Source organism: Hypoxylon fragiforme, assembly GCF_022984875.1.
Source record: "Hypoxylon fragiforme strain CBS 206.31 chromosome Unknown GGS25scaffold_6, whole genome shotgun sequence".
Classification (NCBI taxonomy): Eukaryota; Fungi; Ascomycota; class Sordariomycetes; order Xylariales; family Hypoxylaceae; genus Hypoxylon; species Hypoxylon fragiforme.
In genome coordinates this window covers 1,729,622-1,746,062 of record NW_026054761.1, presented here as the reverse complement: position 1 = coordinate 1,746,062, position 16,441 = coordinate 1,729,622, and the positions used below count along the sequence as shown (strand labels likewise).

General features: G+C 48.4%; 3 protein-coding genes across 3 annotated transcripts; 1 reads left to right on the top strand and 2 right to left on the bottom strand.

The window, feature by feature from the left end:
• Nucleotides 1-279: 279 nt before the first annotated feature.
• Nucleotides 280-8,450, top strand: GGS25DRAFT_327393 (uncharacterized protein). The gene is made up of 3 exons (XM_049257876.1): nucleotides 280-5,534; nucleotides 5,586-5,680; nucleotides 5,741-8,450. Exons 1-3 carry the CDS (start codon nucleotides 948-950, stop codon nucleotides 8,226-8,228), a joined length of 7,170 nt encoding a protein of 2,389 aa, XP_049115711.1. The 5' UTR covers nucleotides 280-947; the 3' UTR covers nucleotides 8,229-8,450.
• Nucleotides 8,451-9,311: 861 nt separating this feature from the next.
• GGS25DRAFT_327376 (DUF300-domain-containing protein) lies at nucleotides 9,312-11,818 on the bottom strand. The gene is made up of 4 exons (XM_049257875.1): nucleotides 11,652-11,818; nucleotides 11,349-11,499; nucleotides 10,853-11,279; nucleotides 9,312-10,783 (listed from the first exon to the last, which is right to left on the bottom strand). Exons 1-4 carry the CDS (start codon nucleotides 11,689-11,691, stop codon nucleotides 9,743-9,745), a joined length of 1,659 nt encoding a protein of 552 aa, XP_049115710.1. The 5' UTR covers nucleotides 11,692-11,818; the 3' UTR covers nucleotides 9,312-9,742.
• A 2,855-nt stretch (nucleotides 11,819-14,673) lies between these two features.
• Nucleotides 14,674-15,998, bottom strand: GGS25DRAFT_327361 (uncharacterized protein). The gene has a single exon (XM_049257874.1). It carries the CDS (start codon nucleotides 15,720-15,722, stop codon nucleotides 14,709-14,711), a length of 1,014 nt encoding a protein of 337 aa, XP_049115709.1. The 5' UTR covers nucleotides 15,723-15,998; the 3' UTR covers nucleotides 14,674-14,708.
• Nucleotides 15,999-16,441: the final 443 nt, after the last annotated feature.

Sequence of the window (16,441 nt, the reverse complement as noted above, 5' to 3'; positions counted from 1 at the left end):
AGAGGTAGTTTAAGAAGAATTCCGATCGGGGCCTTAGTTACTACCTACCTAGGTAGTTAGTACTAGGTAGGTCCTAACCTAGGTACCTAGTAGTTATCCATGTACCAGACTAGGTACATACTTACATGATGTAGATAAGTGCAGATGTGGTGGATGGCGACTCCACCAATCTAGTGGATTGCACAGATAATAAGTACTCAGTACTTACATTACTAGGACAAAGTCCACTAAAACAATAGGGTTGACTAAGTGACTTCTACACTTTATCCTTCCTGCATGCAGCCAGCCTTACCTCTTTTTTGCAAGCTTTTGAGGCTGCATCGCTAAATCCACCACGCGCGACTCCAAAAGTTACTTCGTCGTCTCCTCTCAAACCAACGCGATTATTGTTCTGACCATTCTGACCATTCTGCCCACCCTGCCCACCAGAATCAGAACCAGAATACCGTTCACTTTCCCTCTCTCTACCTCCTCATCTTCCATCTTTCAATCTTAGATGCATGGTTGACCATTTGAGGGAAGGGTGTTCGTTGTACCAACATCAGCTAGTTCACTTTCTTTGTTCTCTCCATACAACGTATTTTACCTTCCTTTCTACTACAATACCTTTCTACCTTTCATCTCACCTCTCTACAACTATTAACCATTACATCGCCATTTTTTGATTTCTTCACTTTTTCAATTTCTCTTTCTGGTAAATGCTACACCGCTTCTCCGTTCATTATCCAGAAGTTGTTATTACTTAAATCCCTCGAGATCTACGTCACCGTCAAACGAATACTAGGTCTATCCTAAAGGATGCTTGTTTGAGGGCCATTTCTAATTATTCTTGAACTCACTTCCTGTCTTTTCATCATCTTCACTCACCTCACTCATCAAGTACCATCTGATTTTTATCTTACATTCCATGGTATTTCGTCACACAGAATTCGTCGCGCACCGTCAAGATGCCTCCGAAAAGAAAGAGAAACGAGAGACCATCTGATGCTGGGGCGAATCGTCCAGCTCCTCATCGTCCTTCTGACACAACACTCGGCCAACACGAAAGAGATTTTCAAGATGGTCTTTCCCCGCAGACTCGCCGCGCATCTGGAGGCAGAAACACAAGAAGAAACCCCGATCGTCGCGATTCATCGAACAATCAGTTAGCCACTACATCAACTCATCGAGTGCCTATCTCCCCATCTGCTGGTCGTCCCTCCAGCTCGTCTTCGCAGGCTCCCTCTGCCCCGATTCCTTCTACGCCATCCGCCCCCCAAAATAGCCAGCCTCGGCCATCTATACCATCTAACTACAACTACGCCATCTTAACCGAATCGCGACTTTCAGTCTGGCAACAAATAGGTCGCCAAGAGGTTATTGACCATGGCATCAAGTCTAGGGTCGATGAAGATGTTGAAGAAATTTCGACCATCTCTCAAGAATTTACGCGTGCTATTTTTGAGGGTCGCCTTAACCCAGTAGATGCTGGAAACTGCATCAAACATATACTGGGGCCATCGGTAGAGAATGATGACGACTCCGGATTTAAATTCGATGCGCAGACACTCTTCCTCGATACTGTATCTATCTTCGTTGACTCCGAAGACGGTGCCTCGCAACTACGAAATTTCCTCGCCGCTACAGACATATCCCCAAAGCTTCTCCGCGAGGTCCTCGACGCTCCAGCCTTACAGCAACTTGGCTTAATCCGCGATACCTTTGTCAAGTTAGGCATTCGTTTTGCCACGAACCAATTGTACCGACAGGCGAACTACAATTTGCTACGAGAGGAGTCCGAGGGTTACTCTAAGCTTGCTGCTGAGCTGTACCGTACACCGTATTATGCTCGAGACCATCATGATTTTGCACTCGTGCAAGCGTGTTGGGAGCGCGTGAAAGGATTGATCGGCACTTTCGACCTCGATGTCGGTAGGGTTCTGGATGTGGTTATCGACGTCTTCTCTGCGACGATGTTGAGAAACATCATGTTCTTTTCCAGATTTTTGCGGATCAGTTCCTGGTGGCCTCGCACTCAGATTGAGCACTCCGAAAAGATATTCACCGGCGGCTTACCAAAATGGGCTTTACCTCAAAATGAAGGTGTCAGCGCTGATGACCTCAGAGCAGGGCTTGCCGAGCAATGCCATCAGCGTGATCTAACATTCTGGGATAGAGCTCGAGAAGTTCATCTTGACGCATTCTTCGAGCTTGGAGGGCGGCAAGTCGAAGATGTCAGCCAACATGATCCTATGGGTACCGCGACCAGTTCGAACCTGAAGGGCGACTTCAATCTCGATTGGATTCGAATCACAAAGACAGTCCCGCCATGTGGTAATAAGATTGCCGCACAATTGTTAGGGTTCAAGTTTCGTTTCTATGCCTCCGATGCCCGCGATCGAAGTGAAACGCTACCTGCAAATCTATACTATCTCGCGGCCTTCTTTATCAAAATTGGTTTCATCTCCCTCCCTGATCTTTATCCTCATTTATGGCCCGATGATGACCGAATGGAACTCTTGAGGCAACGACGAATGCAAGAACTGGACGAAAAAGACCGTGCTAGGAGACAGGGCGCCGAACCAAACGCCCTCCTTACGGCCGGAGCTCTTTCCGATGATACCCTGCCTTCTTCCTCAAAACCACGAGAATCAGCAACAACGAACGCCGACAGCAATCAACCAGAAGCGAATGCAGCGAAAGAAGATGGGCAAAGCCTCCCAGAACCAAAAGAAGCCCACAAGGCAGATTTAGTGACACACCTGCTAGTTGTAGGAGCGATCCCTGAAGCCCTCTTCATACTTGGGCGCTTTCCCTGGCTTCCCGAGGCGTATCCTGATGAGATTTACCCGGCTGTCAATCGTATCCTACTACACTCCATTAGCAAAGTCTTCGAAGATTCCCGCCCTAAGGATATTCGACCCTTGACTAGTTTTTCAGTCAAACCAGAGATAGCTCAGGGGCAAGCTGGAATGGGAAAGGGTAATTTGAAGCTTGTTGATGGTTCCCCTGTCAAAATATTGAAGTGGCCGCATGCCGATGGGATTAACAAAGGCACCCTCTATCGATTCTATCTCGACGAATGGGCAGATAATGTCCCAATATGCCAGACAGTCTCCGACGTTTTTACCCTTTGCAGCACGTTCCTCAACATCTCGGGTGTCAATATTGGCAGAGAACCTTCGCTAGTCAAGAAACTAGCTGTCATTGGAGTGAAAAGCTTTCACCAAGACAAGTCCCCAGAAAATATTGCGCGCTGGCAAGATCTTCTTCGCCGCACCCTTGTGCCATCCTTATGCCTCAGCGACTCTAACGTCGACGCCGTAGATTCGGTTTGGGGTCTGCTCAAGTACTATCCTACGCAAGTTCGTTACAATATATATGCAGAGTGTTATGAGGGACAGATATCCCGGATACCCGCCATGGCAAAGGCTTTCAAGAACGCTAGACTAGACACACTGGCGACGTTGAAACGACTGTCCTTGCAAAACATATCCAGCTCTGCGAAGAAGCTTGCCAAGGTGGCTCTATCATCACCCGGTATTGTGTGCAAGGTTGCACTTGATCAAATCGAAGCGTACACCAATCTTATCGAGGCCTTCGTCGAATGCACCAAATATTTCACGGAAATGGGTCACGACGTTCTCGTTTGGTCTCTCCTGAGTTCACTGGGCGGCAAGCAGAGGAGCAGAACCCAAGAAACGTCTGTTCTTCTCACCAGTCGATGGCTACAGGCCCTTTCTAAATTCTCTGGACGAGTCTTCCGACGATACAGCAATATGGATCCCACCCCTGTCATTTACTACGTGAATGACCAAATCGCCCACGGTAACTCTACGGACATGATCATATTGCGAGAACTTGTTACTTCCATGGGTGGAATTGTTTCGGATGCTGATTTCACAGATGCTCAGTTGTTTGCTCTGAGCGGTGGCGAGCTTTTACGACGCCAGACGCTGGTTAACTTGGGAGATAAGCGCTACGAGTCCGCCAAGAGTGCTACACGCCTTATGAAGGCTCTAGTCCAGACGGATCTTGCTTGCCAGCTCTTAACGAACATGGCTCAGTATCGCCAGTCTGCCATCTACCAGCTACCGGAGAACGAAACTCATATCAAATACTTAGCCTCCGTCATAGACGACTCCCAGCAAGCTCTTGTCCAGTATATAGAGCTGCTTCGAAATAACTTGACGCCCGAGCAGTTTGACGCACTCATACCTAGTATTCCACGGTTGATGACCGACTTTGGCCTTGATGCTAATATTGCCTTCATGATCGGTCGTGCCAGTCTCCAGTATTTCATGATGGGCCCAGGAGAAAAGCTCGCAATTGCGACTCCAGAACCAATAACGGATGCCGATGGTGATTTGGTCATCGAGTCGAAAGATAGCCATAATGCCACGGCAACTACCATCGTCCAAGATGCGGAAGATTCTATGGTAGTAGATGTACCAGATACGGATAAGGCAGATTCGCGACAACCACCTACAACAAATGGTCACAAGCCAGACCGCTTCATGGATGTGCTCGGGCCTATCATGAACACCGTACGTAGCCTGCTACCTTCGGACGTATGGACCAAAATCAGTCCTGAACTATTTGTGCTCTTCTGGTCACTTCAAACAGGAGACCTTGTTGTTCCAATGAGCAGTTACGAGGCAGAGACTTCGCGAGTAGAGAAGCAATATGCTGAATTGAAAAGGGAGCGCGGCGACATGAGTAATAAGAAGAAATCACTCGACGCACTTGTGCAGTTGAATAAGGATCTCGCTGCCGAGGCTAGCGCCTGCAGTGAGCGAGTCAGCAAGACCAAGATTTTACTAATCAAGCAAAGTGCGCGATGGTTCAACTCTTCAGCGAAGCCAGAATCTATTGCCGACACATTCATCGAAGAGTGCCTTATTCCACGCCTTCTCCTTTCCCCTACCGATGCAGACTTTTGCCACCGAATGATCAAGTTCATGCATTCCAGTCGCGTTCCAAACTTCAAGCTTGCCGACTTATACGACCGATTCTTTGGCGTGAATAGGTTGCGATTGATGATATTTGGATGCACTGTTCGAGAAGCTGAGTTCCTCGGTCGTTTCATCAAGCTCACGTTGGGAGACCTTGCGAAGTGGCACAAAGATAAGGACGTATACACCAAAGAAGCTGTTCAGAATGGAAGACTTGGATTTGCTACCGCCTTTGATGACAACGGCAAGCCAACTTCGTTCATGGAGCATGATCAATTCCGCGATCTGCTCTGGACTTGGCATCGGAATCTATCTATGGCGTTACGATCATGTCTCACAGGGACGGAGTGGATGCATATAAGGAATGCCATTACCATATTAAAAGGAGGTCTTGAGAATTTCCCTGCCGTAGATTTCATGGGACGACAATTTCTACAGATACTCGGGAAGATTGCAGAGCGCGAAGGTGCTACGAAGAATGAGAGTGAGGATGGACAAAGCCACAGAGTCGATCTCTCGGTTACAGCGAATACTGCAACTTCTGCTTTAAGGAAGTACTCGACTAAATGGGTTATGGTTCAAGCCTTCCGGTCCAATACTGTACGTTTGAATCACATGCTAGAGACTTCACAGATACTAACCAGGTCACAGAGTGGCGATTCGGCTGAAGACAAGAAGTTGGCAGAGCCTGCCAAAGTCCCGCAACTCCGACCAAACGCACCAGAATTCAAGCCAACCCCAGGAGCGTAAGTCAGATTTCTCGAAAAGCGCTGGTATACATAGGTACCTATCTAATACGCTCATAGCGCCTCCACACGGCCCAAGACAACTATCGAGGAAGAGGACGGGGAGGTAAAAGATGTGAAAACATCAGCCGGTATTGAACCTACCAAAAAGGACACAGAAGCCTCACGATTGTCGCTTCCAACTAGGGATAACAGCCAGAAGTCGGCCACCCCAGCTCCAAAGCCAGACCCAAAACTAATCCCGAGTCGATCCTCGACTCCAAGGTCTGTGCCTTCTGCGCCAGTACCAGCAACTGGTCCAAGGGCTGAGTTGTCCCGCCAGTCAACTTTGGCCCCCGCACCAGGGTTGCCCAGCCGACCAGAGGTTCCATTCCCTGCACACTTTACTCATGACAAATTTGGGCAGATTACGACTTCCGTTCATGCAAGGGACCATCGAGAGACTAGGGAGCCTAGAGAAGCACGAGGTGTCAGAGATCCTCGAGAGCCTCGGGATTCTAGAGAACCGCGAGACTCGAGAGACCCAAGAAGTTTTAGAACCCCAGATGATACACGACCGGCTCGTGGACGAGAACAGCCACTCGTTGATCGCCGGGCCCCGGAGAGCATAGCCAGGGAGCCTTCGAGATCCGACAGGGACCGAGCACCACACCGAGCGGACTCCGCTCGAAAAAACGAATCAAACCCCCCTGATCGTGATAGTCGTACTCCACGCGATCGCGCTCTTCCCCCCGTGAGCACTAACCGAGGTCCTGATACCGCTAAAGTGCAACGCGATATCACAACCCCCGCAAATCCCATGCCGCCTCCCCAATCAGAGTCACAAGGACCGCCAGTAAATCCGGATAGAGCACGGCTTATCAACGCAGACCGTCCTGATGAGCGCTCGACTATTAATCCAGCTCGAGCCATGTTGATTGGCGACGGCAGGCCTGGTAGTCGCCAGTCTAGGGAAGATAGCCGAGATCGGAATGGCTCTCGGCCGCAGTCTCCGCGGCGATCTGATCGTTCTGATTCCCGGGCGGGTGATTCATCTCGCGAAGATCGATCCGGCCGACCTCATCGCATAGACCACCATCAACCTCGGGAGCATTGGAACGAATCGTTGCCATCTACTGCACCAAAAGGTGGCAGGCCAGTTGAGCACGATAATGACCGCGGTATGGTTGACAGGTCACGGGATCCCGCTACTTTTCAAGGACCACCGCGAAGTGAATCAGATCACGGTAGGCTTAACAATCAGGATCCAGAATACGGCCGCTTAAACTCGGTTCCTTCAATCAGCGACACAACAAACCCTCCCGAAGGCCCACGCGGCCGTGGTCGCACATCAGCTCGTGCCCCTACGAATAATCCACCAGGCAGACCAGATCCCAGGTTCCCCAGTGGTGACCCTCACCGACCTCCATCACCGGACAGGCATCACCCTCCCACCGGCCCTGCCTCGTCTAGGTCACGTCGGGGCCAAGGTAGTGGGCAATATGGCCACGGGAATGGCCCAGCCAATGGCCCAGCACCAGCCAACTCATCGGTAGGAATACATCCGGAGAGGTTAAGACAATTGAACCCAAACACCCCTAATGCGCCAGCACAACCTATCCAATCATCCTACCAGGCCCCTGGACCTAATCAGGTCGCTGTGCATCCTGATCGCATGAACCACATTGCGCCACAGCATTCTGGCCCTCGTCAAAGTGGCCGCCCAATTCCACCGCCTTTACAAACTCCCGATCGACCATCCATCCCGGGACCATCTGGCCATCGCCAGTCATCAGGTAATCACCCCATGGCTCATGGATCTGACAATCCCAGTATCATGTCCGCGCCCACGGGGCCTGCAGCCGCCAACGAACGCGCTAGGACTGGCGGGAAAAGGCAATTATCGGGCATTAACACTATATTACAAGGGGCAAGCCCCACTGTGCGTTCAAGAGGCTCTCGGTCCAACCTGGCTGGCTCGGATGCCCAGGTGCTTACTGGCGCGTCCCCAATTTCAACGCCAGTTAACGAACGTCCCGACCCTAATATGTTGCTGGGTGAGCGTAATGCCAACACCAGCGAGCGCTCTGGACGAAATGATCATGAACGAGGACGAAGGGATCATAACAATGCCGACCGATCTTCACGCTCTTCGCGACGAAGCAGCCGTGAACGCAGTGCGGATAGAGAGCAGAGACCGAAGGAACATCGAGATTATCGGGAACGAAAATCTAACACTGGACCTCCCGGGCATGGAAGAGAAGGAGAAATGGAACCGCCGCGGCGGTCGGGCCGAGATCCCGCAGGAATGGGTCGAGAACCGTTGCAAAGCAGTGGTAGGAGTGATTTAATGGGTAATGGTCGTGATGGCCCACGAGACACGCGTCATCGAGCGGATGGTGGGAGTGGGAGACATGAAGATTACGCACGAGGTCGAGGAGGAGGTGTAACGGGTGGTGGAGCACGTGGAGGTGATGATCGCCGGGAATCTCGCGGAGGCGACGACCGAGGCCGCAAGCGCCGAAGCGATGATTTCGGAGGACCTACCGAAAAGAGGCAGAGACGTTAATACCGTGGTCGGGAAGATCTTTACTCTGCTACATGATGTGAAAGTACCACGACGAAGCTCGTTTTTCTTTTTAATTTTTCGACCGTGTATTATGAGACCGGCTCAGGATGGGCAACAAGCAAGATACCGAAAGCATTAGCAGGATCAAGAAGGGCATTCATCAATCGTACAATACATTTCGTAGCAGCCGAATTTCAGCAGTGTACAACGCGCAGGACATGACTCTACTAGCAACTTCCAATCGACTGCAATTTGCATAATTTATTCCTTTTTTTTTTTACTTGCATGGAAGGCGATAAGGGCGTTTTGACAACACGGAAATCATTCAAGCAAAATTCAGACCACATAATTTCAACCCCCTTTTTTCATATTGTGTCTTCCGAAAGATACCAGAATCAACGACTCGTACTTGCTATTATTATTTTTGTACAACATACCCAAAATTATCTACGCATCATGATACCCCCCTTTTTCTTTCGCCTACTTCCATCATCATCATCATAATTACCTTCTGTATCATATAATTTTTGAGGCGAAGCGGCGAAGCACGCCAAGGAATACGAAACAAAAGCCTTGAAGTCATTGTAGAATATATGTACTACCACCGTCCCCAAAGAAAGAAAGAAAGAAAGAAAGAAGACGAAGAAAAGGGAAACACTAGGAAGAAAGGAATGAACATTGCCGGTCCACAGGAGATATACCCACATTTTACGAGAGGACGGACCTTGACGATTTACTACGGTTGGGATTTGGTTTTCTCTCCGCGGACGTCAAGCCGCGCAGATGAATAGATGAATGGGTGAAGGTGCCCAGATACATATATATATATGGTCGTGAATGAATGAAACGAAACAGGATGGAACGAGAAATGAGATGATACCTAGGTACCTACCTACATACATAGCACGAAGAGAAACTCGGTTCTGCTGCATACACAACACATACCTAACCTAGCTTGTAGAGCAAAAATACCATCTAAAGACCATTGATTTCACATCCATGCCCTCCTTATTACGTTCCCGATAGTCATATAGATACCCAGCAGTCCAGTCAATCCGACAAACGCACCAGATGCAGAGGTAGTAAAGTAAAATTGAGGTATCATTCATAGTACAAACACGAACGCTAAGGTATCATTGCTAATATATCTATGGCCCCCTCCTATCCAGGGCCTCTCTTGCAGGGGCATTTTTTCCTTGCCTCGCATTTTGCCTTTGCCTTTTTGCCTTATGCCTCAGCAGCCAAACCGGCATGTCTGCTATCCGAATTTGTTGGCCAAATAGTTTGTTCAACATGCAATGTTCCTCTGGCACTATGTGACATGGAAAAAAAAAAACACTCATCGCCCCTAGTCGGGCCAAGTAGAACGCCTTGCCGGTTTTCTTGTATAAAAAAAACATCCCCTTTTTCAAATCATCCAGTACGCCAAATTTCAAGGCCATCCCCGCAGACCGAATATGCATCAAAGGTAAACAAAGAAAGGGCTCTAAGCATGATAGTCCTTTCAATGGGGGTTAAAATCGATTCGGGGGGTCGCGAGGACTCCGGTCGCCCCATAGCGCGTTACCGACATGGACTTGCGTCGAAGTTCGCGCAGCCATGCGTCTAGCATGCTGCGTATGTTGTGCATGTTGTGCATGTTGTGGATTTTGCGGTTCACTCCAACCCGCCGTGCTTCCACCTTGACGGCCGTAGACTGGTTGGGGGTCATTATCGTAGCGCGTACTCGCGATCCCTATATCACCTCCGGGTTCATCATAGGGTGTGTAGCCCCTAGACGGGTTATGGACTGGAGGATGCGTTGGATCTAAGTATGGGTTAGATAACCGCCTTTGAGGGCTCCCGGGATTGGTCTGCGCATGCATGATAAGCCCGGCGCTCTCCTCGGGTAGCGGATTACCGGAAGCCTTAATTCCAAATGTGCTACGGCGGAATTCACTTGCAATAGGTAGGTGATCTGTACTCTTAGTGCCAGGTTCGGCTGCGCCGAATGGCTGCATCGGATAGCTGGTAACCACGTCAGGGTTGGTCCGGTAGCTAGGATCTTGATGGCGGCGCTTAACACCAACGAATAACCATCGCATTCCGCGGCCAAATGCTTTGACGATGTCCCAGAGATTTAAAGCATCTGCGAAGGCTTTCAAGCCCATGAAGCCACCCTTGTTTGATCCATGCTCATTCTCACGAGGTGGCACTCCCAAGGACGGATCGGGATTGGGGTAGAAGCCAGTTTTCGCGCCTTCGACATAGGGAGCGTAAGGAAAGGCCCATAGATGTAGAATAGCAAACACTGCCATCTCAAAACAAAGCATCAGACTGGGCACGCCAACTTTTATGTCGGGATAGGCAAGAATCGAATTTGGGTTCACGATATGAAGAGTAGAAGTTCCGAGGGAGATAGCGATCGTCTGCCAGAAAGACAAGAAAATGACAAGCTTAATGGCCAGAACTTTGAGAAAGGGTTTGTGTTCTGATAGTGGTTCACGTAATTGTACGTAGAATTGGATCAGGCAGTACATTGCGATCGTGACTGCTATACACTCGATGGCAATGACCTATGACAATGTAAGCGATAACTTCATCGAATTATCTTTTAACGAAGGACTAGGGCAGGTGAATCATACCCAGATGTGCGCAAAGAAGATACTGTTACTACTTTCGCAATACCGTTCGAAATATTGGGTTACAACAGCCGTAATGGTCATAGCAACTCGAATGAAGCAATAATGATAGATTCCGATCCAAACTATGTTAAACCAGGTCAAGCCACTGGCAGGTGTTCTCCAGCAACCTTTCTTGCCGCCGCAGCACTTGGCAAACCAATCCAGTGGCCACACCCACGGTTGGACAGGGCGCATATGTCGGAAGAATTCCTTCTGGTCGTGCAAGTCGGGTGCGACATAATGGCACATGAGCGCAAAGAAAGAGGCGATGGCGAAGGCCTCATAGCAGTCGCTGAGAACCTGGAAATAGACGGCATGCCAGTAATACCATATACATAAGAAGGCAGATGTAGCGTAAACGGGGATCATGAAAAGGATACGGATAATACTAGGGATAATAAGTTAGCTAACCCATTTGGGTTCATATACTAGGTAGGTTCAATATCAATAGACGTACTGTCTTTGCTCGCGAGGCTTGGTGTAGTTGGTGGCATGGCGCCACATCAAGTAAAAGCTAGTGACGTAGGCGACAATGGTAGAGGCGCCGGCGATAATAAGAGCAAGCTCATGAAAAGTAATTTTACCACCGATCTTCTCCTCGGACCCAACTGTTTAGAAGCATGTCAGCAAAACATCTTTACATCTTGGCGCCATGGTTCTGGGCATGCAGGAACGTTGAACGGCAGGATGACAAGATGCCAGGATGATGAGTCTTAGGCAGACTAAGATAGAATAGCTATTGCTTGTTTTTGGTACGTACTTCGCATATCCTCCAACGTGGAGTTACATGTTAAATTCATGGCGGTGACTGGTCATTCGTAAAGCGTTGCGAGGGAAAAGGAAGTATGGCTCGGCCGATGATCGCTCGATGTTCGCTCGATGTTCGCTCAAACGTCGACCCTTTAAAATGTTCACTCCGTCCGCCACCAGTGTTCAGTTTCCAGTTTAATATCAATGTTTTCAAAAGAGTGTCGGGAACAAGTATTAAAACGGTTGGGTGGAGTAGGTAATTGACGTGGCCCTATCGATATCGATATCAATATCATGAGACCAACATGAATTGCGATGTGATATTTAAGGCTATGTTTTTGAGGCTATGCTTTGAAGATGCGGCGGTTAAGCGGTTAAGAATATCGTGGTCGGCTTGTTTTGTTGTTGGATTGGATAATTCGACGTTTGACCGGCCGGCGGACTGCAAGCAAGGACGTTGGCGTAAAGATGTAAAGGAGGGAAAGAAGTAAGTAAGGGACTGTAGAGTTAGTAAGAGGGAGGGAGGGAGAGTTGTGATACGGTGTTGTACGTGGTTGCGCAAGAGTCGCGCAAAAAGTCAAGATTACAAGAACTATTATTTTTGGGGTTGAGCAAGAGCAAAAGCAGAAACAAAGAAGAAAAAACCGATGTAGCGGTACTCAGCCACGATATGAGTTGCACAGAAGTTGCATGGGGGCATGGGGTCACGAAAGTTACGAAAATCGTTTGAGGGTTTTGAAATTACAGGGCAAGATCGATGTAGAAAACATTGGCAGTCAGCTTTCAATGTTCCCTCGGTTGAATGCATGTGGTTCCTTCCAATGTTAATTGATGTTGGTGTGAAAAAAAGGGGGTACGTAGGTACATATCCATACTATGCCGTATGTATGTAGGTACAATACAATACAATTGATCATGATCATTGATGTTACATTATGCCATGTGTAAGGTACGTACATAGTAGGTAGTAGGGTACGTGCAGTTCAAGGTTCGACCACCAAATAAATACGCTACTAATGTTAGTATATTCATACATGCATTGTATCCATGGATACCTACCTAGTATGTAAAAATATGTATGCAAGTTATTTCGCAATGGCGGATTTGGGCGGGCTCGAATTGCCTTCGATGTTTCTTACCGGTGAGTGGTCACTTTCTAATGGCAGACGGCAACGCGGCAGAAGCTTAGCATGGCTAGAATAATCTCCGCGCCTACTACCCAAGCCACTCTACCGCGTGTACTGGATTACTTGTATAAAATGTACTAAATAGTACATATACATATGTACATTTTCATGATCGCATCTATGCACAGTTTCAGACTACATCACGAATCAGATCATGCGCATCCAATCGGAAAGTCATCACAATCGATTACAAGGATACCTAGCCGATATAGGTACATACATAGTTACGTCAATAGTATGTGCCTATTAAGGTTTGGTAGAGCAGATACCTACATATGATTTAGGTTCTTACTCGCCGTTTTTCAAGGTTGTTCCCGTTTCAATGATTCTAAAAGTCTAATTGTAAAACATCCATACCTCAATACCCAGCACTACATACCTATGTATCGGTATGTATTGTACTTACTACTAGACCTACTGGGCACGCTAGTATGTAGTTGTAAACGTCACGGGTAGAATCGATTAATTAACATTGAGGTAACTTTGAACCTTCAAATGTTTTAACCCAGGCTGTTACATTAGGTGCCTAGGGTACTATTGTACTATTATGTACTACCTAGGCTAGGGAGGGAGGGTAGTTATGTAGATTGGCTTACGTACTAGGATATCCCACTTCTCCTATTTAAATACATAGTTAGTTAGTGCATCTTCCACTCTTCCCTTTCCGTGAAGCCAAGAATCATATATTCATCAGAATCGTACGTGGTAGCAACGTCCAAGAATTCCAAGAATTCCAACCAACCCAAGAAAATTGAATGGGGTTCATTGGGTATTCTATCGGCATCTCATTCCGTCACAAGCATAGTTATATAGGCTAAACTTTCAACAACCCAACATCTCTGATCTTTCTGGTCTTTCTGGTCTTTCTATCAAACCTCATGTCAAACTGATCACAGGTCTACTCACCGATCAAAGAGCTACCTACCTACCTACCTAAGCAGGTACTACTTCAAACACTATATAGTAGTAAAGATGTAAAGATGAAAGGTCTTATTTTAGCAGTCATCTCATCTCATATCGCACAGTAGACTATTTGGGCTTCCATTACGTACAACATATCATGCCCTTGTATATTCATACGATAGCCCAGCCAGGTCGAGGGGTATCGAGAAACGAAGCTATCTAGATATTGGGTGGATACCTAGTAAGTAGTGAAATCACGGACGAAAGGGCTAGTCTCCTCCTCCAGTCCACCACCGAAGCTTGGTATCAGGTTCGATTCCTTCAGACTGATACCACAGCTCTCAATATGAGCTGCCCATATCTTCTTCAGCTTCTCGTCCTTCGTATCCTTGAGCTTCTCCGCATCCTTCTTTGACAGCCAGACGTTCTCCAAGATCCCCATTTCGTGCTGTGGGCCTGTGGCCTGCACCTTGAGATTCGTGTCCAGGTATAGCCTGTACACGCTCTTGATCTCGGTATCGACCATGTTTTTGGCTACCTTCCTTGCCAGCTTTACCACTTTGTCCTCAACAGGGGCGTAATGCTGGGCATGAGCATGCCCGAGGAAACCGGTGGCGAAAGGCCACAACTTATCCCGTATGGCCATCTGTTGTGTCTGGTGGCCCATCTCTTTCCAAAGCTCAAGATGAATCCCAGTCCCCCTCTGCTCAGGCTGAACCCTCTGCTCGTACTGCATCATCTCACTGGCCGGCATGTCCACACGAAGTATACCACGAACTTTCAGCAACCGCTGTTCCTCAAAGTCCTCCCAGAGCGTCAAGGTCTCTGCCCATCCGAAGCTGCGTCCCGCGAAGTCTACTGCGAAGGTCTCTCCGGATTTCAACGTGGCCTTGAAGATTGGATGTGATTCCACCATGCTCGCGGATATACCGCCGCTTGGATCGATAAGAACCACTGGACTTGGGGCATTCTTGACATCAACCTCGAGTAGGTCGATGTTCGTACATAATTCTACTGAGTGTTAGCGGTGTCTCGGAGTCAAAGGAGGGGGGTAGCATACCACTCCATAGCCAGTTCGTCACGCTGCTCTTGAGCAACAGCTGAAACAGGGTAGAAGTCGAGAGCTCGTTGCCGAAGGCCGCCATAGCGTGTCGCGCATCCGCGAAACTGCCGTGAGGAAAAGGATGAACTTGAGAAGCTCCACGCATAGCATCGAGTATTTGGGATCTCCATGCGAGGTAGATGGCACCGTCCTTCTCATAGCTCTTCGTAATAGTGAAAGTTGACGCTACTTCCACTATGGTATCGAGGAAGGCTTTCATGATACGGACAGTCCGCGCGAAGCTCTTGCGGTAGAAGCATATCCGCTTATGTTGCTTCCAGTCAGCTCGCTGGCAGTCACTATCGCAGTAACTGGTCTCGAGTGTAATGTGGTCGTCGTTCTTTTGTATGCAGCTCGTGCATCGGAATTGGGCTCCTTCTCGGTTGCAGTGAGCGCAAATGGAACCAGTGTTGGCGTTGACAAAGATGTATCGAAGATCTCGCTCCTGGTCGTCGTCATTATGACTACCACTGTCGCTGTCTCTATTGCTGCCATCGCCGTCTTCAGGCAGTAGGGCGCGAGGAAGGTTTTTTGTCTTTCTTCCTTGCATTACCCACTTGCAGTACTGCAGATATCGCGATCTAGCCGAACCATCTCGTACGTCGAACGTTGGCTCTTGGGAGATGAGACTCAGAACGCCGTTCATGAAGGCAGCGCGAATGCCAGATGGACCTTCCCGTTCCATGACACGAAGCACTATGTTCTTCAAAAGTACAAAGTTTCTGCTGCGTTGGCCCGAGTACTCAGGAAAATCCCAGAACATAAAGATTCCGTCGTAGCGTCCGTCGGTTTGGAGGTATTTGTTGTTCTTGTCCATGAAGTCAGAATGAGGCAAGGCACGGAATAGCTTCTCGACCAGATCGTCGCTGGTAACTCGTTCCTCTCCCATTGTGTCTTTCTTCGTGGCATGAATGTTAGCTTACGGTGAGCGATAGTGGAGGGTGGACCATGACACAAACCTGAGGGAGTTGACACCGGTTAGTTAGAATAATTTATGTGGATGTGTTGCAGTAACTTGGAAGGAGTTTTGTGCGGAACGATATCAGCTTTTGTGGTCCAGGATCGATTGAAGTAATGTCTGGAAGCTTGAGAGACTCGAAGTTGGAGAGAGGATGGAAATTATTATAAGTTGAATTTCTGTGACGCTACAATATAAAGAATTTACGGATTTGTGCCTCACAGTGAGAAAGTGACGCGTCCATAAAGTGCTCATAGCTTCTCAATGGCAGCTGTCATGGCAACTACCACGACAGGTCTACCTAATTGTCAAGGATGAATGGCCTATAAATAAGGTTGAATGGAATTCTACCCGGAGACTATTCACACATGGCAGCGCGGGTACTGTGTATATTGGGAGGATAGCCCATTGTTACCATATGAGCAGAACAAGTGACGACTGAGGTGGAAGTTCCTCGGGTGCTCACCGGCATCCCCCCGGCCCAGCTAGAAAGATGAGGACTATGAAAAGCAGATACTGCAAATCCAGCCAGACGTAACCGAAATATGAGTGAAGTCCAAACGAAGTCCTGGGAAGTTCTCCAGGTCTTGACTTTCCCTCATCTTGAAGCGCCGAAGACAAGCCCCAACATACCACACTAGACACAGTTC